This window comes from Xiphophorus couchianus, chromosome 18 (genome assembly GCF_001444195.1).
Source record: "Xiphophorus couchianus chromosome 18, X_couchianus-1.0, whole genome shotgun sequence".
NCBI classification, from domain to species: domain Eukaryota; kingdom Metazoa; phylum Chordata; class Actinopteri; order Cyprinodontiformes; family Poeciliidae; genus Xiphophorus; species Xiphophorus couchianus.
The window spans coordinates 7,062,767-7,088,058 of record NC_040245.1 but is presented as its reverse complement, the minus strand read 5'-3'; the positions used below and the strand labels follow the sequence as shown (position 1 = coordinate 7,088,058).

The following is a 25,292-nucleotide window of genomic DNA, read 5'->3' as shown; positions in this document are numbered from 1 at the left end:
GATTTCTTCTGCTCTTCTGAAATACTACTTTTGAAAAAAATACATTTGAAATTAAGGATGATATTCTAATTTATTAAGATGCACCTGCGAATAACTGTCCTATTCCACTCTTATGTCCAATGCCATTCTTGAGAACAAAATTTGAATTGTTATGATAATGTGCAACAATGTTTAATTTGCTACTAAGAATGTCATATTTATCTATAGCTGGAGGCCTTTTTAAAGTTTCGGTACTGTAGTTTATAAAACAATAATCAAATCCATTGCAAAGGGGTCAATACATCGACTTATATTCCTTTGGAGCGGCTTCTTAAAGACACAGAGCAGAACATCAGACAGGATCAGCTGTCAGGCTTCCGGTCTGTTGTAAACTAAGCCCTGTGTGGTGGGATGGGCTCTGGCAAAGAAGCAGCGTGATTCGCTGCGGGGCTCCGGTTACTAGAAGCCCTAAACACGTCCCCTCCCCTCCCCTCTCTTTCCCGTTCTGTCAGTGTCATCTCCGGAGCGGTCGGTGCTCGATTGGTTTCGTCTGGCTGCAGAAACCATGGAAGACCATGAGGATAACGTCTCAATTCCCGAATTCAACAACCTTCTCCAGACTGACCCTAACCTCAAAAACTACGAGAACGACTTCAGGAGGAGGTAAATCAGCCGACTCACACTTCGGTTTCTGTGCACAGCGTGTCAAAGCCAAGACCCCCGCTAAAGCGAGGAAAGAGCCATGCTTACCTTGCATCCGTGTCTTGAAACACATAAAACACATCTGACATTCAAAACTCGATCATTGTGCAATAGAACGTCTCCTTCTGTGGCCACGGCACGAATGACAAGTAGCACCGAGCTCCATTCCCCCTCATGCACAGTGGGCTAACCTTTCAACCCTCCCCCTCTTCATCACCCTGCTCTTACCAGCTGGCATTCAGATATGACTGCAGCCCATAGGAAAGTAATGAAAAACTGCCAGAAAAGCTTCATTTTGCGTGACAAGTTGCAGAAAAAGCGCAAGTCGTTTTAACTTCCTGTGTGTGACAGCTGAAGTGTCCGACGTGCTTCAGTCAGGTGATGTGCTGAGGCGGCGCTAATGTTCACACTGCTGCCTCATGCACAGTGTGTCTGATGTTGTTTTGATGTGTGAACAAACATCAAATTGCTGTGCAGAGTTTTGGGTATGCAGCTGCAGCCACTTGCAGTGCTGTAGCTCCTGCATTCCCACTGACCTCTGCTCGGTGCAGAGTGTGTTACACAATTTGCTCCTTTTAACCCAGAGTTGACATTGAAACAAATTTAGACTTGGACTCATGCATGAAGTGGAAGACTGTGTTTGGATTAAGCTCAACTGACAGGCTGTTTGGCAATATTTAGCAATTATTTCATGGCGTCAGTTACTCCTCTTTCTCAGATGTCTTAAAAGGTCCTGCAGTCTTTTTAGCACCATTGCATTTTTTCCTCTCAAGCTCTCAAATTGCATTATATTTTGCTGTTATTCTAACTGGTTAATTATCACAAAGTAGTGTTTAAATGTGGAAGTAAAGCATTGCATGTTTTTGTTACTTACAAAAAATCTGAAAGGTGTGGTGTGCATTTGCATTTAGTCCCTCTTTACTATGGTAGCCCTGAATAATTGTATGTAAATAGAACCATGTTGTTCTGAAAATCCCTGGAAATGTTTGCCTTAAATTTGTGTGTTACTTATCTCAAAACATTTAACACCCATCAAACTTCTACACCGCTATCAAAACCAACCTGTTTTTGCGAGGTTTGTGGTTTAAAGCTGCAGTATGTAAGTAGTTTTACAAACATTATGTTTTTTGCATATTTGTAAAGAGACATGCAATCTGTCTTGTTTTATATTTGGACCCCGTGGTCCCACTGACCATCTGCAGAAAGGCACCACTTGGTCAGAAACCAACCAACCAGGAGGAGGATTCTAGCACTGTCAATCACCGTCACACCCTCCTCCTTATTGTCTGCTACGCCACATCTAGTTCCTCGCACCGCAGTCTGCCGTGAATGCTTAGCCTAGTTAGCATGGCCACCATTAAAGGCAGATAGACAGTTGTCCTGTGATGGTCAGTTGTTTCTCTGTCGTCAGGACATTGAGCACCACATGATTAGCAGCACTAAGACCCTCCTTGGGGCTCTGATTAGTTGGGTTTTAAGTGAATTTCTGTACATGGATGATTATAAAAGCTACACACTGCAGCTTTACGTTATGGGCGACACTTTGAATCTTCACAATAGGTTGATCACAGAAGAAAAATAATATGGATGGGTGGATTTGAGGCTTGATGTAATAAACTTACATTTTTGCTAGATGCTTAACTTACTGTCTATAGTTTAGAGTGGGAAAACTGTCAAATTATTCACTTTAAAAACTGTTCTGTTACCTAATGAGACTGAACTAAGGCAACATTTTCTAAGTTTTCTTAAAACAGCTGATTAACTGTTATTATTATTCCCACAATTTTATTCAGATTTCTAATAATTTAGTTTTAATTTTTTGTCTAAAAGCAGCTGTGCTTTTGAAATAAATCCAATGGGTTAAAGTTGTTAGGGGTGACTAGCACTAGTGATTGGTACATTCATAGCTTTTTGCAAGGGGTTAATAAGGATTTTCTACTTGATATTTTCAAATAGTTTTGAAAATCAGCATGCATTTATGTTTCATGACAGTACTGTTGCTTGATAAGCAAACTTTCATTTGTATTAGGCCTGTCGCGATAAACGATAAATCGATTAATCGTACGATAAATTAAAACTATCGACGTCATGTCAATTATCGGCATTATCGTCTCTTCCGGCCTTTTTCTCTTTCTGTTGATGACACCGAATGAAAAAAGGCTCAACTCCAGTGCTCTCCACTGACCCTCCCTTCCTCATTTCCTTAGTGTAAAGCCCAGCGCACACTACACGATCTTAGCGCTGTCGCCGATTGTCGGCCCATTTTTAAAACCTGACAGACCACACATTAGCCGACAGAAATCCTAGGTATAACGGTTCTTTCGGGTTCGTTCCTGCCGTGTGGTGTCCAACAATGGGCACAGAATAATGGCTACAAGTTCAGTAAACTAATTTTAAAACCAGACATTAATCAATGCTTTACTACAATCTACCTGCAATGCATGTGGCTAGTGTCAGCGTAAAGTCCTGACTGAATGAAAATCATTAGAACCTATTTATGTCACGTTAACGAAGAACAGCTGAAAAGTTACCGGGTTTGTCAACTGGTAGCAATTTCGCTCCAACTCCTCCCCTTGTCATTTCTATATTCTTTGCATGTTGAATAAACATTAATGTTGTTTCCACGTCGGCTGGACTTCGGGTTGCGCTGTGTCAGCTGTTTGGGATTCCCCGACGTAATTTCCCCTCAGAAAACACTAAGGAGAATCCGCGCTTTCTGATTGGCTACCCGTCGCATTCAACAGGTGTAGTTAAAGCTCCCAGTCGGGGAAAAACCCTGATTTGGATCGGAGCGGCAACGACGATCTACCGTAACGCACCACACAATCTTAGAAAGACCAACGTTCTAAGATTGTCATAAGGGGAGAAATGGGAGCAAAAAATCATGTAGTGTGAATTATTGCATCATGTAGTCGATGTGCCCATCTTCTCTATTTAAATCTAATTATTACTGAAGGGCAACATAGTATACAGACTTCATAATCTGCACTCTTTTGGTTAAATGCAGTATTTATTTCCACTTTGGCTTTATGTTGTTTAGTTTTTATTCAAGTACATTTATTGTTAATGGAGCCTGAGAGTCCATTTTATTTTTGTTTTTGGTTGTTTTGTTTATTTTGTTTATCAGCTCCAGTGTTAAATATTCTTTTGAAAATAAAGTGTATCTATCTTTGGCAGGAAATCACATGCATTATTAAGTCATTTCCATTAAATCAGTGTAAAAAGGTCTTCAAACAATATTATCGTTTATCGCAATAATTTTTTGAGACAATTAATCGCTCAGCAAAATTTGCTATCGTGACAGGCCTAATTTTTATTTTTTTAGATTTCCAAATTATGATTTAATTTCCAAAGTGAAGCATCAGGATCTCAATAAATTATGAAATAAGAGATGTAAATCAGTCAAAACAAACAAGAGAAGTCAAAAAAGACCAAATGTACTCTTTTAAAAACATTAATCATAAAACAATAATCTGTATATCTGTGTGAGCTCTAAAGAAGGACAATTTTTGGCATTTACGTGAACTCACGCCGTAGGTTAGGTTTACCATAACAAAACCTAAGTTTTACATTAGCAGAAATACAATTATATATGCATTTGTTTTCCTTAACTATGTACAAATGTATTTTTAAAACAAAACTATGAACAAATATACTCTTTACAATTTACTCATACTTTTTTACATTAAATGACTTGTTCTTTGCTCACCATCTGCTTGTCTGTAAAAACTGCTGAGTAACTGTGCCAGAAATGTAATTCTGTGCTGCTGATTATCGTACCTTAGACACTTGATTGAATAGGAATGGTTCTATCTCATCTCATTGCATTGAAGTTGTTTAACTTAATTTCCAGTTCATGTTAAATCACCCTCTTCTGATGATGTCCTGTTTCTCAGTCAGAAGATGACAGTAATAACCCAGAGAGGCATCTGCTCATTTTGGGTCATCCTTCAGTGAAACTAAGCCTCAAAACTCCACTAAGGGACCACATAGTTTCATGTGTTTTCATTACCGTGTCAGATCTCGTTTCTAATGTGGCAGGTAAGGGACCACCTGCTTAGTATTTGGAGCCAGCGATCAGGGCTGTAGCCTCGCAGAGAGATGAGCATGTCAGTTCTATCTAAGACACAGCTTGGGATTTCTAGGCTTCACTGCACACTAGACATGTCTCCAACACCTGTCCTGCTGATAAACGCTGCACATAAAGTATTTTACATATAGAATTGCTGCTGTGTCAAGGTTAATTCTTGATAAGCTCCCAGTGTTTTCATCCCTGGAGACCAAACACCATAACACAAACACAAGCTGAAATCAAAATCTCTTTTCTTTTCTGAGCTGCTGTGGCATGCTGAGTCCCAGTGCCAAGAATTTAGCAGCCTTATCCGACGGAGACCTATGACCACAAAGATTGATTCTTTTGGATTTCACCACCAACCCAGGGCTCAGCGCTGCCCATTTTTCAGGTCTAATCAACTTTCACGTCACACAGAGACGCTATGCACAGTTAATCTGATTTCAGGAGAACTCCCTCATCCCAATTAGTTTTTGTGGTTGCTTGTTTCTCCTCTTGTTTAATTTCACTGGGATGCGGTTTTTGAAAGGGATTGTGAAAACAGCTGCTGTGACTGTTTGCATGTTACTGCTACAATGTGCGGTTTTGTTGACATGCTTCAAATATTTAACCTTCCTCTTGCGCAATTCTGCAGGAAGGGTTGAGTAGTGTATTTTTTTTAACTGCAGTACAATTTATATCTTAAAATGACTCACTAAACAAAAAGTACACGTCTCTTCACTTTTAGAGTTCAGATATTTAAAATTGGACCAGTTGATCTCAAGTTCAGGATTTGTACCACTTTTAGTTTGCCTAGTATCAGAGCATGGAATACGTGCCTTTGGGTTTACTTGGACTGGTCACTGTCTTTCCCAAGTTCTTGTAATTAGGTCATTTGTCTTGTGAGGCAAATCACCACAGAGACCTCAGACCTCTAAGCACAGTGGTGGAGGAGAAATTACTTGGTCTTGTTTTGCTATTACTGGGCCTGGGCATCTTGCAGTCAGTGTGTAGGACTGCTCTGTGTAAAAAAGTATTCTAAAGACAAATGTGTGTGTGTGTGTTTTTTTTAGGTGTTGCTGATCAAAGTAGGTCTAGAAGTTACTAAATCATGAACCACAAAAAGTTTTTACATTTTGGCTTCATCTTGGTTTATTTCACATACTTTTTTTAACATTCCCTCCCTAACTGGACTCCAAATACAAGTAAAGGGCTGTCAGCAAAAGCTAAAACCCCAGCAATTAATGTTAATCTGCTTGGAATGGTAATGCAGTGTGTTTGGAGCAAAACTGATTATTATTTTCATTAATAGGACAGTTTTGCTAAGTAAAGTGGACTCCTATTATTCAAAGGGGTTAAAGATCACCCTTTACTAAGATCACCTCCATACTAATAGATTAAATCCTTACAAAAATTAAGAAGAAACTAATGGATGCAGTCTTTCTTGTCTCCGTTCTACAGCCAATCAACGCCATGGAAATGAATTCTGCTGCTGGACTGGCTGCTTTGCAAACACCAGCCAATAGTGTGCCGAGTAACATTGTACTTACATATTTTTACAGGTTTTTGCTTCACGGATAGGCAAATTTTTCATGAAGATATTGGAGTTGTGTTACAGGGAAAAATTTGTGAATAGAGAATCGACAAATACTGAACAGCAAATAGGCGAGGGTTTACTGTAGTAATTATCTGAACACACAAAAGTACATGAGAAGGAACATATGAATTGATTGGTTGATTAAATTTGGATGTAAAAGTGAGGGAATTTTCTGCTTGTACCATTTTGGTGAGAGTAATTGTTTTGAGCTGAGTGACGTCAGTTAGTCACCACTTTATATTATGTCACAATACTTCAAAAAAGCTTGTTTTTTGGCAATTGACTTCTGTTCAGATACTAAGCTACTTCCTCTTCCTTTGCTTCCTCGATCCTCAGTCAGAAGGACGTTATTTTAAACTCTCCTTACTGATGACCTGACGTAAACCCCAATACGATCTAAGATCAAGGGCTGAACAGCTTTCTCATGTGTGTCTTCATATGATCCGGATGGACTTGACACCACTGTGCTTCAGCTGTCACCATCAGTCACGCAACACATCAAAACAGAACCGATCACTCTATATTTAGATTCTCACATTTTGCAACCAGGAGTGTGTTAACCTGACACAGAGTTCAGCTATTTCCCAAAGATGGATACAAATATTATTTGAAATACTATTGAGAGACTGTAAATTTTGTTAAAATACAAAGCTATTTAATACAATAAAATGAGCTGAATTTGACTAGAAATATGAAGCAATGACTTCTATGTCGTTACTGAATAAGTTTCTCATTATATATATATATATACATATATATATTATATATATTGTCTACACATATGTGAATATAATTGATTTTGTTCACAAATACTACAAAATAATATAAACACAAGACCACTTAAACATTTAATGAGCACAAGCAGCCTGTAGCTTTGCTGGACAGGACTCTGTATGGGGCAGTTGATGGTATCAAAGCAGGCCTGTATGTAAGAGATTTTTACCTCATAGGGCTGGTTCAATAGAGATTTATAGTTTTGTAGCACAAGCATTAAATGTTTTGCTATAATATTTTAAAATGCAGATTTTTAATGTACATTATAATGTACAGCCCTGTGTGATATACAGAGGTTTCTAAAGGTTGTGTTGTTTAAAATGATTTTTTCTTCATCCTTCGGTTCCTAAGGTTTATAATTCACCAGACAAGGTGCTGGAGTGGGCATAAACTAACACATAGTGAGCAGTTTGCCTTTCATTGCTTGGCATTGCTGGTTAGCTGGCTGAAAGAAGGCTACCACTTGGCGCTACCAATCGCTCTGTTTAAGGAAGCTGTTTTAAAGAGTTAGCAAGCTAGGACTGGCATGTGTGTTAAACAGCTTATGACAGGCTGGCTACCCCTGGAGATATTACATTGTTATTCTATGGAGCAGAACACTAAATATGTTTATGTAGTGAGTTTATGGGTTTATTCTGTGGTTTATTTTAGCTGGTGTTATATATTTTTGATACAATCTCTGTATTAAAGTCACAATTATGTCATACATATATGATGGAGTGGTGACATCAAGGGATGCACAAGTCAAATAATCAGAGCATAGGATCTATCAATTTGACCATAATATGCTGTAATCAATGCTAAGGAGAGCAAATAATAATAATAATTAAAACAAACTTTTTTTTTTTACTTCATCAAAAGTCAGATAAAGGTTAGAAATGTTTTCCCACAGATATGAACAATTCCTTTTTTTCTGACTATATTTAAAGCAAGTCTTTTCATCTAAACAATAGCACATGTTTCCACTTTTGAGTGTCCTTGTTCTAAAAATAAAATTATTCTTCAGGGCAGACCTCAAAGAAAATTGCATCGGCCAAAAAGAGTGTGTTTCTCTTTGAAATAGGAAATTAAATAATCTAAAAAGGGCTTTTATTTACATAAAAACTGGTGAAAGGACTGTAAATCTTCTAAATATGTCTAAATTCTGAGCTTGTTACTCTGTGGATATAAAATGTAAGCCGCTTTGTGACACTGGATGGCTGACCAAAATCAGGAAATGAAGGTCTGATACTTACTAAATTATTCTTGTATAAAATCTTCCTCATCTTGCAGTTTGGAGAGTTTTGCCACCAATATGAAAGTACGTTTAGGTAATATCACCATTTTTCTTTACTGTCAAAACTTTAATTTCCACCTATGCAGATGTTTTCATAAATAATTCAGCTCTTTCTGAACCACCCAATGCTGTTGTAGGTAAATACATGTGTCGTGTTTATTTAATTCAAAGCTCTTTGAAGCTGGCTCGTTTTGTCAGTGGGGAACTAAGCTTTTGTCCTACATTCACTTCAAGAACTAGCAGCGGACACTTTGAACCAGAACTGGTACAAAGCCCACACAGGCCAGTCTTCCTAATGAAGTGTAAGTGAGACAGAATCTCTAGAGAATAAAGTCAAAGAATGATCCTCTGGCTACAAATAGTACAGCAGAACTGTTTCACAGCTGCTGCCAGATTTGGTAAGAGCTTGTCACTTTTTCTCCAAATCACCCCAGACTGGATGTTTCTCTGCTCACTTTGTTTTTCACTCTTCTGTGGCTCTGTAGAAAGGAACATCTTCTGGGTGTGGAGAAGAATTAAACCCCTCTGTGTAAGGGTGAGCAAAATGAATTTATAATCGTATCATGATATTTTTGGTTATTTATTGTCATAAAAGTGAAAGTGTCTTTTAAGCAACTTTATGACTGTGTCTGCATGTCACAGTAATCCTAGCCACACACGTCAGATATTGATGACTATCCCAGGCAATGTTTTGTCTTTTAATTTTATTACTTTCTTCTGGTAATATTGCATCTATATTCTGGTGATTTTAAGACTATTCTCATGATATTAGAACTTTTTATTCTCGTCACTAAAGGGATGAGAATATAAAAGCTAAAGCACTAAAATTCTGTCGTTTAAACTTCAACGTATTTATTTTTTAATTTTATGTGATAGTTCAACCCAATTTTTTCAAAAACATCTTTTGTTCAAATACAGCAGTCCAAATTGTTGCATTTATTTGAACTAAGCCCTCTTTACTGTACTACTATACTGTAGTTCAGAAGTCATCTAATCGCATATGTGTATGTAATTTAATCGTAGAATAAATTCAGCTGTTCTGTGAAGCTCTGAGAGGTTGGTTAGAGACCATTAGTGGACAAGCAACATCATGAAGACTAAGGAACACAGCAGACAGGATAGGAATTAATTTGCAAACAAGTTTGAAGCAAATAGGTTATTCCACGCTGTGGACGTCCCCTATTCAATCCATCATCTGAAGAAAAAACTTTGCAATTGGTGGTATGAAAAAGCCCAAGTGTTTATAGTTTTGCAAGGGAGTCTAATGCATTTACTTTAAAAATAATTACAAAAATTAGCAGCAATACTATGCTTTTAACTTTTACTGTATTTTTTTTGTCCAGTGAATTGAATGCCAGGGAGTGTCAAATCTGCTTAAAAGCTGTATAGTTGGGACTGAGATGGGAGATATTTTTTATAATCCAAGTAAAAGAAAAACAAAATAAAAAAATGGCTGAACAATAAATATATTTTAAAAATATATATTTTGAATATATTTTGTTGGAAATGTTTAATGTGCAACTACATAAGTGAAACATGTTCAAATTTGATGTGTATTAATTTCAGATTATGATTTAAATAACCAGATATTCTATTCTTCCAAACCCACCAGTGCTGCACTAACCTGTTGGGTTTAAAACTACCTGGTTCGAAAGACCTGCACCTCATTTCTGTTCTTTTGTTTTTGTCAATGTTTGTTGCAAAAAAAAAGAGGCTGTGCGTCCTTTAAGGGAAATCGCAACTGGAATTGTCAGACATCAAAATACACAAGAAATCCACATGAACAGGTAAAGACCTGATGGGTCTTTACACAAACATTTGGTTATTTAAAAAAATAAAAAAACAAAAAACTGATGCAATAGTTCTGTCTAACTGGACCTTTAATAAGTTGCCCCTTTGTTAAACTGAATTTCAGCAACAATCAGGTATTTTGTAGTGTCAGTGAGGCAATGAAAAGATTTTCCTAACAGAAAGCGCAGTCTTCCTCTTGTTTGTTGCAACCTGAGCGCTTGTGTTCTTGTGGGAGCCAGTTTGGCATGTTACCGAAAGTGAGCCCCTGCTGTGCAGTACGAAGTAGGCAAACCTCAAGAGTTTTCTCTGCTTTAAAAACCACATTCTTAGACTTAAAAGCCTCATAAGAAGTAGAGGATAAGATCAGTCAGTTTCCATGAGGAGGAGGGCTCTATAAAGTGCTGGCTTAGGGGCCCACTTTTTTTTCTTCTTCTTTTGGAGTGAGATTGTGCTGCTCCGCTGTGGCATCCAGCAGTTTTTTGAGATTGAATATGAGAGCTGTGAACAATCTAAATTTATTTGAAAACGTATTCATTTTTGGACTACATTATACTATTTAAGCTTTTCTCCCCTCTAGTTTATACTTTTATTTTGGAACCAGGCAGAAGGCAATGTTTACCTTCTGTAGCCATCTTAAAAGACTGGTTTAGAAATGGGGAATAAAAAAAGTAAAACAATATTTTATCAACTTTTATCCATTGTTTTTCCAACAGACGTTTTTGTTTTTTCCAGTGTGTTTTTTGTTTTTTCCCTGATAAAAATATAAACTGACAAAGCCCCAACTACCATCTTTTCCTCTACAAGTTTTTGTAACATTTTAGGAACTCCTATTTTGCTCTGTGTAATATTAACAAAAGTCAATATTTTTTCACCTTCCATAACTTAAAGCAGCAATAGCTTAAAGATTTAGAAAGGTTTAATCATACTCAGGATTTTTTAGCATCTTCTACCAGATAAATAAGCACTGGTATTTTCCTTTGCAAAGCATATTGACAGACTTCATTGTAAAAACATATATATTTTAGATTTATTGTACATTGCTAGCTGCCTGCGGATTTTTAGTTTAAACAGCGCCCTTTATCTGCGAGTTTGTGAAAATTTAGTCAAGATCTTTTGGTCAATATTGAAATTGTGGTTGCATAAAACAATAATTCAGTTTGGGGAAAAAAAAACATTCCATTGCACTCAAAAATACAAACAGTGAATTTAACATAAACGTTCTATTTATACTAAACCTCCCCTTAAAATATGAGACTTGCCATACTAATATTTTGATGATTATTTTAATTTGTTGATTAAAATTTCAAAAACAATTTTTTTAACCTGCTCAACAATAAATGAAACGCAATATTTAATGAAACAAGCAAAGTAGTTTGATTTCTGTATTGAAGAAATAAAAAATAAAATGAAAGAAAATTGCACCCAATCATTTTTAATGTGCATCTGCATAAAATGCCCGACCTAATAAATTTATGGCCTCTTTGAATTGTGATTGAAGGCCATGCAAAATAATTTTAAGGACTGCAAATGGACCCCCAGGCCACACTTTGGACACCCTTGTTGAGAGTAAGGATTATAATGAATAGTCTATTTACATAGATGAATGGATTACAACATTCTCATATTATGTGTAAAGAGTAATTAATAAAAAGATTCACTCAAGTTGAATCTGAAGGTTTACTCACTGTGGAAAACAGGAATGGGTCTGAAAACCTTCCCTTAGCTTCTGTTTGTAGTGCCTCAATAACTCACAGATGGTATGATAACGTAAAATGTCAACACATAATAAAAATCTACAGAGAACCAGGAAGGTTTCAGGTGAATGCAGTTCAGAAACTAGTTATGAGGTGAGCCACAGTTCTGCAGTTTTAATACTGACTTCACTGCATTTGGAATTCAGGAGCAGCACTCCAGAAAAAAAAAAAGGGTTGCCATATGTGATAAGATGGCCGAAGCTTCTGCTCTTTGCTGCTTTATGTGCGGATGTCATCGAACCAAATGCTGCCTCAGAGTCTCATGTGAAGCTGCATGAATTTTGTAATAATAAAACACATAATTTGTCAAGACATTAAATAAAAAAATCTATGTTGAAAGAATACATTTCGGAAGGTACATTTTGTCATGTATCTGTTTGTATGTTATTGTGTCCTGATTCATGTCGAAGTAAAAACAGATGCAGAATATGCAGTACTATGAAAAATATTTGCCTGCTTCCAGATTCCTGCTGTTTATGATTATTTTGACATACCTAAATGCTTCAGATCATCAAAGAAAAATATGTAAGGCAAAGATAACCCAAAATAAAATGAAACAACCAACAATCAAACATTTATTTTATTTATAAAGGAGAAGAAAGATATCAACATGAGCTGAAAGTAGCTTAAACATAATTCCTCCCTAAACCTAGAAGTTTGTATGAAAGTGACAATTAGTCTTTTATAAGACTGCAGAGAAATGTTTACCCATTCCTCTTTTAAGATTTTTTTTTATTGGCCACATTGGAGGGTTTTGAGCAAAAATGAAGGCTATACAACAGCATCAGATTTAAATCTGGACTTTGACTAGACCACTCCAAGACCTATTTTACATATATATATTTTTTTAACTTTAAATTATTTGGAGGTGGACTTAGTGGTGTGCTTCAGATCATTGTCCTGCAGAAATGGTCAGATATTCTCTACCCGGATGTTCTGGTACATAGCAGAGTTTATGGTGTCATCAATAATGACAACCTGTTCAGGTCCCAAAACAGCCTCAGATCATCAAGATGTTATTGGCATTTGAATCACGAATCCTGGTCTTATCTCATGGAGGTGATGTCTTCAGTCCTTTAGTTGTTGTTTTGCATTGTTCTTTGACTTCTTGGATGACGTGTTATCTATGGTTCGACATAGGTTCAGGATGTTTAGTTAGATTTCCCCTACAGAAATGAATTCATAATTTTTTTTTTATAAGTACTTAAGTTATATTTTGTCTGATATGACATTGGTTTGATATGAAACAATTAAATGTTTCAGAATAAATCAATGCATGTTTACAACACTGCTAGTAGAGGACAGTGTGTTCATTATGTTTACTTGCCTCATTTAAAGCCATTGACAGAATGTGTATGGGTGTAAACACTGTAACTCTGGGCCACTTCGTTTTCGTGCTCCCTTTCCTTTCAGCATATTCTCAAAATTGTGACAAAGTGCTATAGGAGGCATGTGGCAGCATTGGTCAGACTTTAAAGGTTTCCATTTGGTAGCCACTGCCTGCATCCAGCATGCTTAAGTCAGGAAGCAGCTGCTGAGAAATCATCATTAAACCCCAGGGCATTCACAGGCGAGCCTCAGCTTTGGTTCAGGGCTATAGGGGACGGAGTACACTTAACTCTGCTGGCTGAGAGAGGCACTCTGTACCCAGGGAATCTGATATGGACACCAGCTTGCCTGCAGAAACGAAAGTGAGATAAATTGTAAACTAGTTAGTCTGTCTTTTGCAGTTCAAGGTAATAGACAGACGTTTATCTCTTAGGAAATGCCTGTAGTCATACATTCTGAAGGCAGAGAGGCAGGTTTTCATCTGGAGGTAGAACCTCAAAAAGATTAAAAAAAGAAGGTGCAGAAAAAAATAAGGCACCATGGGCTGCTTGTGCTAGAATGATTTTGAAATGCTTCGAGAAATGTTATAATGATAAAGGAAATCAAACTTTTCCCATGCATGACTGCAGAATGCTTGAACGCGGTTTTGCGTTTGCAATTGTTTGTTACACTGACAATTAAAAGGAAATTAGGAAATCTATTTTTACTGTAACTAACAATTTAGATATGCAAACACCGTACCAGTCAAACATTTGCATCATGTTAGAAATAGTTCAAATGCCTTCTTTTTTGTTATTACTCAGGCAAAATAATAAATGAGTTTTGTCCTGATGTGACCAGCTTACTTTTTATACTTATGCTTACTATACTTTTTAGGTTGTAATTTCTTCTATTATGACTTTTATTGATACAATGCTTGTGATTGTAATTAATATAATGAACCTTACTCAGGAAACCTTTTGCAGGCATTTTAATGAATTAACTGATTGGTGTGTGACACCATTGGTTTTCAATATTTAACATTTTCACAATATTCAAATTTTCTAAGACACATAATTTTGAATTTTCATTATCTGTAAGCAACATCCATCAAAAGTTCAAGAAATAAAGGCTTGAAATATGTCATGATAGAATATGAGTTTCACATTATGAAATGAGTGATAGAAATATTGAACTTAGCATTTTTGAGACGTATTTGTAAATGTAAACATGAGTTTCATGTGTCAATGCCATAAAGAATGTACACAATTACATTAAATCTGACATCTCCAAAAGGCTGGCAAAGGTTTCTAATCCAGCATGCTCCATGACCAAAGTTAAGAAACTTAAACAGACTATAAAACTTTCACCCTTAATGGTTCCCGTTGAAGTCTGCATGGTGGAGCAGTTGTTGCCTTGCAGTAAGAATGCCTTGGGCTTAAATGCTGGCCTGGGGTCTTTCTGCATGAAGTTTCTACATTCTCTTTATGAATTCTGGGGTTTTCTGTAGATATAGAGAGAACTCCGAGGCTATTTTAACTAGATTCTTGAAGCTTCCCCTGAGCAGTAAGTTTCTGTGTACATGGTTGTAGTTATGTGTTTGTGCTTGCTCTGATTTCATCAATAAATGACATTGACACCAGAAATGGCAAGCTTTGAGGCATCTCCTTGCAATAAAACTTCCACACTCAAGAGTGTTGCTGATTGCTCAACTTTTAACATCAGCATTCAGGCACTGATTGGTAAAAGACCAGATTTCTCCATTTCTGACCAGCTGGTCACCTGAAAATTGTTTGATTGTGGTCACCAGCCAACCAGCTGTTTGTCTTCCAACGACTCAGGAACAATTATTTAGAAACGGAGACACTCAAAATACTGAAAATAAGCCTAGAATTAGTGAATTTTCCTTCTTTTATATTGCAGAACTTTGAATGTAGCCATAAGAATTTCAATGTGTTGTTGAATTTTCGTTTCATTAATTTATCTTTTCTGTTTGGTTGAAAGGTATGACATGCTAAGGAAGCAGGTCCTTCTGCTGGAGGAGGCAGAGGGAGGCGTTGACCAGTTCACACGCAGCTATCGCAGCTTTGGTGTGCAGCGATTGCCCGACAACAGCCTGTTTTTCAAAGAATGGGCTCCTGCTGCTGAGGCCCTTTTTCTTACTGGTGAATTCAGTAAGTAGCATGAGTTTTGTTCTCTTGCTTAACAGATGAACTTGTTTTCAATAATTAACACCAGATTATTGAAATTTTGTATTGTTTTCTGTTGTATTAAATATATCCTGAAATATCATGATAACGTGTCTTTATGGTGATTTAGGTAGAAAACACGAACCTCTAAGCTGATTAAATCTGTAAGAAAAAGGTCAGCATAAAGCACTAAGAGGGTGTTGTCTTGTTCAAACAGCCCTTCAGGGTGAAAGAAATGTAGGAAATATTGATTACACAGTATAAACTTGCATATTCAAGACTTTAAATGTGGAGTATTTGTGTTAATATTTTAGTTGCTGGTTATTTCATCATTGGTTAGAAAGTTGTTGAAAGTGTGCAACCACTATGTTTTTAATGACATCTTTATTTTTTCCAGTTCCTGAACTTGAAAATAATTTTAGGTCAATACTTTTGGATGTTATTTTTTTCTGGAGTCTGCAGAGAAATGAAAAAATAATTAACAAGCCCAATTAAGCCTTTGCTAACTGTGTGTTGTTAAAACAAAGGAGCTCTTTCAGGACTCAGTTATTTTTACGGTTCTCATGATTCTCGCCAGAGTGGCAGGAGAGCTCTTTGTCCATTTCCTTTTTTCACAACAAAACATTATAATCTTGAAGCATTGACAGATGGCAGAAGGTGCTACTCAACCAAGACTTTCCCCCATAACCTCGGCAACTTGTGACTGCGTCCTGCGACAGAGCTGTCAAGGCTTCAGCAGAACTCTTTGGTGTGTCACTGCATCGATTGTGCAGAGCTTTGATGGCTCTGGTCATGGTCACAAAGAAAAGCACCCAGAGCCCCATGGTGTGCTGACACACTCAATGGTGTGCTTACACCTGGAGCTGCTTCGAAGTTGCAGTTCTGCATGCGTTACAGAGGCACACACTCATCTGTCCAACTGCTCTTACAGCAAAAGGTAGAGGCACTTTTGCAGTGACATACAGATGCGACAAAAAGGAGAGCAGCAAAGCAAAGGCATGAGACTATCATAGACTATGAATTGAAAAAAAAACAATCATGCACAGATAAGAGACTAGAAACAATTGCATAATTAAACCAATAATCTCAAACTCTTTTTGTTTGACAGAAAACCTGCATGGTTTGTAGCTCAGGAAAACTACGGCATTTGATCATCATTTTCCTGGTATGGTTAAATTCCAGTTTTCCAGACTTGATTCCATGTTCTGGAAGAATAAAAGTATGCTCTAGGAGATGAGAGGAGAAAGTACAAATAGTTATGCCACCAGTGTTTTTGCTAATAAAATATGCAAGACAATTGTTTTAACTCCTAAATCAACATTTTTAAAATTAACAGTGACATATTTTAAAAATCTGCTCAGCAAAAAAAAAATCTATCCATTTGGGACTTTTTACACATTCTAACCAAAGATGACACTATATTTGTGCATCACTCCATAACAAAACACATTATTCTGTTGAAAATGCTTCTTTGATGGAGCATCTGCCATATCTATTTTATTTTTTTTTATTTAACAGTTTATCATAAATGATTTTTGACTAATAGGTAATCATTTGAAATTTATTCCTCTTTTTTGAGGAAATTTGAGGATATTTTCCAGAAAATCTGTGATGGTTAACATCCAAAAAGTAAAAAAAATACAGAAGTTAAATGTTCAAGATAGTTTTTCTGGAATATTTTTTAAAACCACATGGGAAGACCAAGTTCTACCCAGAAGGCAGCAGTACGGTACAACTCTTATCTCTTTGCTACAGTGAAAACGATATTATTAGCATTAGTGGAAATGTTAATACCCTCGGATTGATTCTGTGTGCAAAAGTGGAAATGTATCAATTCGTTTTTTGTTCATTTTTGTGCTAGTTAGCTCCATGTCTGCGCTTTCCTCTCTCTGTATTCCTACACTTCCTTCTCCTTTTTAATTATCTTCCCAGAACCTTGGGCAGCAGCTCAATTCCAACATTCAATTCTGTGAGAGATTACATTTTGACACGGCTCAGTCATATTATTTGATTTCAATTTCATAGCAAATGTGGAAACAGCCCAGCAGCCCTAGTCATGAATATGGTGCAGGTTGGATGCATAATGCACTGTTTTCTTTTTTTTTTGTTGTTTGTTTTTTTTTCCAGTCGAGTTTAGGCTAAGGGAGATAAATAAATAGTGAAAAAATATGACTTCCTACCTGTGAAAAGTGCTGGGGTTGCGCCCCAACACTTCTAGAGCATCTCCTGTGATTCATTTTCTATCCTTGCCTTGTATCCACTCATGAATAGCAAGCAGATATGCGTTGCAGAATGAAAACATCTTAAATTGACGGGCCAGGGTGGTCACTTTATAATAAATGTTTTGTGTTCTGTCAGTCGTAGACAACTGGGGATGTTGTTGCCTTTAAATATAGAATTTACGATGCAGTCTGATCAGTTTTTTTCTTTTTGGATGTAGGAGGCCTCTGCTTTATTCTCTGTTGCAATAGTCACATGACCCAAAGATCAGTAGAGAGATCAAACACAACAGCAAGGGGTTATGTAAGGGCGCTTTTTGTGAGGGAGCATGTGAAAATAGATCATAGAAGTCAGAAAGAAAAGTGGAACACTGACAGAAATGAACTGTTACTTGTGTTTGCACTTTTCGGTACCTTCATTTTTTTTGTGCTTTTTGAATTTTATTTTCTGGAAGGGCAATGTGATTTGGCCAAATTGTGCATTTTTCTGGAGAATTGTAATTTTTATGATTTTTTTTTTCTCCTCTTCATGTCGGGAGTAAATGGAGTGAGTCACATTCAGAATGCATTACTTAGACACACTCCAGTTGCAATTTTTAATTTTTTTTCCCTTTTTTTCTTCACAAGAATTTTTCTCATGTATTTTTAATGTACCCATTTCCATTTGTGGGACGGGAAAACCATTGTTGCCACTAATCAGTGATGAACACAACTAACTAAAAAGTTGGTTGTACTAACTCCAAAGCGCTATTCATCCAGCATTATTTCAGTAAATAATAAAGGCATATACTGACATGGTATTTAGCTTTAGCGAAAGAAATGGCTTTACTTGGTTTTGGAAAAATGAGAAGTAAATTTGAGCTTTAGGATTTATTTGGAAAAGTAGTTTAGAGGAAGCTGTGCGCAAAATATTTTCAAAAGTGAAAAATTAACTCTGCTATTAGTGCATTGAAGGAGGTGTGCCAACCACAGCAGCTAGTTTTTGGCACTCCCTTACTCTGATATTAAAATTAACGTTAAAATGTTTTTAGCCTCAAATATTAGATGGTATGGAAAATAAACACCAATTGCATAAATAGACTCTAAATGAATCTACTTTTTGTGTTTCTCTTCAAAATAATATAATAAAAATATATTTTAATGACATTTAAATTTGGGATGTTAATATTTGTAGTGCAAAATTTGTTATGCATTGTTGTGATCACAAAGGAAAAGATAGAGATGAGTAATGGAAATATGGTTTAAACTGAACCATTACTGTCGTCTGAAGAATCACAGCTGTATGTTTCTTAATAAATACAGAGACCTACCAAGAAAAACTGTTACAAGACATGTGCATTTTCTTTCTTTAATCCATTTATCTAACTCATACATTTTTTGTCATCAGGACCTGATCAACATATTGAAATTTGCAAATAAACTGAATTTAAAATGTTTAAATTCTGTTTGTTTCCCCATAGATGGCTGGGACAAATTCTCTTGCCCTTACTCCAAGAAAGAGTTTGGCAAGTGGGAATTGACTATTCCACCTAAGCCTGACAACTCTCCAGCTGTGGATCATCACACCAAGCTGAAGGTAAAGAACAGAACATCTTCATGCTTCTTTTCACGCCCTCAGTGGGTGACGTCTGGACGTGACGGAGCAGAGAGTTGTCACTTTCAAGCTGTCGTGTGCGGTGTCTTATGAACTGAGGGGAAACCTGGCATGTCGCCATCAACAACATGTCATAATCACAGGGCAGAAGTGAGATTACTATATGTACACAGACTGCACAGCGGAGAGCAGATACACCTGAAGAGCCCCATCTGATGGTTATGATTTCAGCTTCCATCTGCGCACTGTGAGGAATACCTCAGGGCTGTGCTCTCTTTTCTTTTCTTCCTCCCCTCCTGCCCCCCCGGTTCAAAATGCACCCCACAGTCCATGTACATGATTAGTTTTAAGCTTCAGTAAATAATTCCTCAGGGTTAAATGCAAAAGATGCACCTCCCCTTATGTATTGTCTCAGCATGCATGAGAAATAACCCAAAAATTGTGATGCCAGACGAGGAGAGGATGGCATCGCTACGGGCTCTCTCCTTGGGAACGGGTCATCGCTGGCACACTCCTGCGCCCTGGACCGCATGCCCAGCTCCCATTGTCTGCAGAGGTCAGTCTAAGGACGATAAGAAGCAGATGGAAATGCTGGCACCTGGCCTTTCCTTGTGCACCCCTGCTGCCGATGAATAGCAGTCTTGCTGTGAGCTCCACTTTGGAATTAGTTCCACAGCTCTCCCTCATGGATGCTAAAGCCTACCTCCGATCACCCTCATGGAGAGCGGTTTGCCCTCCCATCCCCTTTGTTCGAGGCCTAATTTTTCTTCATAAACGGGTTTTGTCCCTTTGTGGGGGTTGCTTTGGCATGGAAAATGCAAAAATTCTATTTTAATACTGGTCAGAGGTAAAAACGGATTTATCAGTGGCATCAATGTCCTATTTATTTCTGGCTTTTAGTGATGTACTTTAACTATTTTTTTCTGGGTGGATTATACAACAATTACACAAAGGGAATTCTTATCTGCATCGGTTAAAAATTTTACACATACACTTTGATTAGTTATGAGTTCGTTTTCAACTTGGTAATCTTGACCTTAGTCTCTTGCCGTGTCCATTCCAAGCCTTATTCAACATGTGTTTGAAATCATTTTCTTGATGGAACACTCAAATCAATTCAGTTTATAACCAGAACTATAAACTGCTTAAACACCTGACCATAATGACAAGAAGAATGTTTGGAGGAATCGAGATTTGACTTGTACAACTGTCAAGTATGCTAGCAGTACAGTTATGCTGGTGATGGAGAAGCACCTCCAAATTCCTAAACTTGACTTTGAAGCAACAGTTATGCAACTTGGACATAACTTGGTTTTCCAAAAGGACAATCATGCATTACAACTGGATTTGGAATACACAAGATAAAACATTAAGGCTTTGGAATGGCCCCAACTTTAACCCTATTGAAAAAAGATGGTAGATCAATCTCAGCAACAAAATCTACAGCAAGAAACAAACCGATTTTAAATGATCTGGTGTCAAAAGTCCAGCTAGAATTATGCCAGAGGGTTGTTGATGGTTACAAAAAAATGAATAAAACTGCTTTACATAAGAAGGTTTATTCGAAATGTATATAATTCAGCCAGTAGGCATCAGATCGACCCTGTCGGGATCACAGTAAATTTGCAGGGATCTGCAGGCTTATGCACAAATCAAATGTCTTGTCTTAGAAGATGTTTGTTGTATTGTATCATTCTGTAAACCTCCCTCAAAAACAGTGACTTTCATACCGGTGACTCTATACAAACAGCAAATCAGCATCTGAAGTGATAACATAAATATCTTTATGTTTTAGCCTCATTTTACTTCTTGCACACTGGCCAGCTCCAAGTTGTTCTTCTGGCTCAGGCAGTGTTTCAGTTTGTCCAGCAGTCAAAGTTTTCTTTAATGTTCCTAATTCTGGCCAATTTGTCTGCAGGACCAGTACTCTGTCAGGCTTAATGCCAGTCCATTTATCTAACTATCTTTTCCTAATCCTATAAACTATGAAGCATGTCATACTGGGAACCAGGCAGCTAACTCCTAGGTGGCCTGCCCATAATGAAAAAACCCCAGAGGGGAGTCTGGCTACTGGCTCACAGGCAGGTGGCATTGGAGCGGTCATTACTTCACAACAGTGGCCAGATTTACTTGAGTTCTAATGCCCGTTTCTGCAGGGGACAAAATAGGGCGAACACATACTGTGGGTAATACGTCGATTTCTTGGTGGGTTTTTCCCAGCTCCCACACTGCTTTTCTCCTTTATTATTCGACAATGGGAGCAAAGTAACTTGTCAGATTTCCAAAGTGTGTTTATTTTAGCCCCGTCCAAACCCCAATTGCAGGACATAATGGATGAAAGGCAAGGAATAATGATTTAGACATCCTGTTATTTTTTTTGTCGTGTTTTTGTTTTTTTCTAATTTGCTCCCTGGCTCAAATCCCTTCTTGAGATAAGCCAGTAAGTTGCTGTTTTAAAAACCAATCAGAGTTGCCCCATGCCGGAAAATATAATGCAGCACAATCACCACCAAATCCAGGTTCACTTGGTGTTCTGGTCAATACTTTGCAGCATGTCGCCATGTTTTCTCTGAGAAAGATACAGAGTTATACATTTTGTGCCGCAGAGCAGGGAGATGGAACAGAAGTGTGTTTTTATGATGAAAGATTTCTAAAAAATGTTTAGTTTATTGGTTGAACAGTCTGCACATTCTCTCTGTGTAATGGAAAGAGACTAATGTCTCAGTTTTATGATGTAAGCATTTCATGGCTGGAAGGCGTAAATAAGTGCAGGCTGTAAAATCACAAACATTTAGAGGAAGATATGCTCAGGAGTCTCAGTGATGGAATTTTTTAATTACTTTCAAAGATTTTCTCTTCTTATCTGCATTTAAGTGTTTAACTTTGGAAATTTTAAATCTTGCAAATCTTGGGCTCATTTTGGGTTTGAACTGTTTTTCATTATCATTCCAGCTCATCAGGCAATGCAAAGTTGCTTCTGTTCTTTAACCATATGCTAACTGACTGTAGTGGCTGTTTTTGTGTCCACTTTCTATCACTCAAGGTGTCCTTGCGTTAACATAACACTCATTTATCTTATTTCCCCAGGTGGTAGTTCACACTAAGGATGGCGATCGCATCTACAGGATCTCGCCTTGGGCAAAATATGTGACCAGAGAGGAGAAATCTGTCATCTATGACTGGGTTCACTGGGATCCCCCTCAGCCTTATGTTGTAAGCAAGAATTTTATGAATGGCTAAATTGTTTATTTACTTTGCTACTTTTATTTTTGTCTAAACTATGTATTTGGCATCTTGTTTTATTTAAATGTTGATGACTAGTGAGTGAATCAAAACATCCAATCCACAATATGAGGTGATTCACATTACTTGGTTCACAAGAACGACATGAGAAAGATTTTGGCAATATAATGGGAGGAACCAAGAATCCCTCTTTTCACTTGGAAATGTTTCTCAAATCACAAACTGGGTTTTAATATTTTGAGTTCAGAATATTCCAGATCAAATTTGACTAGTCACTAGACCATTTATTGTGTATTGTTTATCTTTGTCTAATAATATCAAATAGTAATAATACCTTTTCACATGCCATTAGAAATTGTTTGTCTATACAGATTCCTTCCAATTGAACTTTTTTGTCATACTTCAAAGTATGAGATTACATTTTGATGTCAGACAATGACAGATAAAAATGCTTTATTATATCTTTACGCTATCTAAGCCAACTTGGGCTTTTGTGAAAAGTAATTTTAATTTATGAAATTGCTGTGATTAATCAAATTATTTGTTTCATTTTCACTAGCCACACCCAGGCTTGATAATTGCCTGACCGGTAGAATCAAATAAGCAATTTAACAGAACCTGTCTGAAAACAGTGGCATTCACCTACAAATCTTAAAAAGCAACACTTCTAAAGAAATTAAAAATCAGACAAGGAACTACCAAAATGTAACAAACTTGTAAAGATTTCAAATTTAGTTTCTAAGGGGTTTGGACTTCATTGAACCACAGTCAGATCCATTATCTACAAATATGGAAGTGTAGGACACAGAGAACAAATAAAATTTTACCAAGCCATTTTTAAAGATCCAGCGACTCTGTAGTGAAAGCCATTAGCCACGGATACTGAAAAGTGGTAAACCTTCTCAGGAGTAACCAGCCTGCCAAAATTACCGAAGAGCATGTCAATAATCTTTCCAGGACAAGACAAAAAAAAAAAAAAAAACGGCCCACTGCTACAAAATCCACTTGCATTTGGTATTCATGCCTCAACAGTGAGAAGGAAATGGCAACCATGGGAGTTTCAAGGAGTTTCAAAGTGATCTACAGTAGACGAGCAAATCCACCTCTGAATGGCAAAATGAAGTTTAAGACCATAATTGTAAAATGTCAAAATCTGTTAATAAGTCTAGCTTTCGTGTCATTTTCTGTGAGACACTCGCACTCCTCACCCCCTGAGGGTAAAGGCAAAATTACTTTCTGTCTTTGAACATGGCTGCATTAAAGAGCTTCACAAGCAAGGCCTCTTGCAACATGCCGTCAATGCAGAGGTCGGACACAGAAAGACAGTCACTTCAAATTTCTTAGAAGAAATTTGATGAGGGTTGGATGAGAAAGTTATGGGATAGACCAAAGACATTTCACTTGCACTGAGCTGAAGGATCTGACGGGCTGTCGGTTAAGACACAGCCAGATCCTTAGCCCAAATTAGGGCCCTTGCATGCTGACTTGAGCCCATTAACTACAATATGGCATCTGTGAAAGAAGAACTTGAAGAACAAAAACGGTCACGTCTTCTCCCTGTCCACAACAGGATTCATTTACACTTCGCAAGGGACCACCATACACTGGACATTGAAAGAAAGAAGAAAGTTTTTCTTTGAGAAAAAAGTTTGATCTGGATGGTAATGCAGGCTCTGAACATCACTGGCATGCCAAAGAAAAAGTTCCATTCTAGTCAGGAAACTTTTTCCTTCAATGGAGCAAAGAAACTTCACAGCATGAGGGGATAAAACCACAGTTTGGTATGTTGGCTATGTGAAGATGTAAGCAGTAGGCATCCCTCTTACCTTCGAACCTTTGGCTGTATTGTGACGACTGGGATGAAGGATCTCTTCCAGTGAAGTAACAACCTTGTTATAGACCATCTTGCATGTTTTCATCTAATTTAAATCTAGATAAAAACATTCAGGTATGTATAGCAAAGGAGGTTTACTAAAGTAGTTGATTCCCTTAACACTTGCATCAACAATTTCAGCAGTAGGGCTGCTTTCTTCTTAGCCTTTTCTGAGGTCTCAGGTTACATGTCGTCTTTAATAATTTGATTATTCTACATCTTTTTACTTCTATTCTTGTTTCTTCTTTTTGTCTTTTTATGCTCAACTTTCAACGTTGCTGCATTCTAGCAGGTTGAAATTCTCAAACTTGTAATCAGGAGTGTCTAAAGTGCCTTCTGCCAGAACAGTAGCTGTTTATGGCCATTAAAAGCTAATCTTTAATAATTAATTAGTTGTTTTTCCATTTAATTGTTAAAAGCGTTGTTGCTGCTTTGATAGTTTGGTGCCACATCAAAATACATCATTTTGAATTTGTGCATCTGAAACTAGATTGTGATGTGTTTCCCTTTCTCTTGCATTGAATAACATGCTCCTTCATTTTAAATGAACCTTACATTTTTTATGGGAGGTTGTTTCTTTATTCTTAAATAGTTTAATGATAAAAATGGATTTTTCAGAGGGTCTCAATGTTTCTCAGTACTACTTGATGTTCTTAGCTCAAGAGTGAACAAGGGAAAAACACTAAGAGGCTATTAGCGTCCACCTTGCTTTCCTTATCGTTGGTTATTTGGCACCATTTTAATTAGTTGGGGCCTCTCACTGGTGCTATATTTGTTTTATTTACAAGTGCCTCAATCATGTACTTCAGCTAGAGGGTTCAAGGCCCTGTGGGTAGCTCCCAGAAATTTTGTCTATATATAAAACAAGCCCTTCTCCTTTTTTTATTACAGACTAAGGGAAACTTTTGGGGCAGCACCTCACAAAAGTATTCATACATATTG

General features: G+C 37.2%; 1 protein-coding gene across 2 annotated transcripts in view; it reads left to right on the top strand.

The window, feature by feature from the left end:
* The first annotated feature begins 462 nt into the window (after window positions 1-462).
* The window catches only part of gbe1b (glucan (1,4-alpha-), branching enzyme 1b), a 116,068-nt gene continuing 91,238 nt past the window's right edge, over window positions 463-25,292 (top strand). Inside the window, exons 1-6 of one of the 2 annotated variants that reach the window (XM_028044700.1) lie at window positions 497-642; window positions 8,865-8,914; window positions 10,091-10,166; window positions 15,237-15,406; window positions 19,101-19,216; window positions 22,322-22,447. In XM_028044700.1, coding sequence (XP_027900501.1) covers window positions 10,159-10,166; window positions 15,237-15,406; window positions 19,101-19,216; window positions 22,322-22,447 — 420 coding nt within the window. In that variant the 5' untranslated portion in view covers window positions 497-642; window positions 8,865-8,914; window positions 10,091-10,158. Of the gene's footprint in view, window positions 643-8,864; window positions 8,915-10,090; window positions 10,167-15,236; window positions 15,407-19,100; window positions 19,217-22,321; window positions 22,448-25,292 lie in introns of both variants that reach the window. The other variant, XM_028044699.1, reaches the window with a different exon arrangement.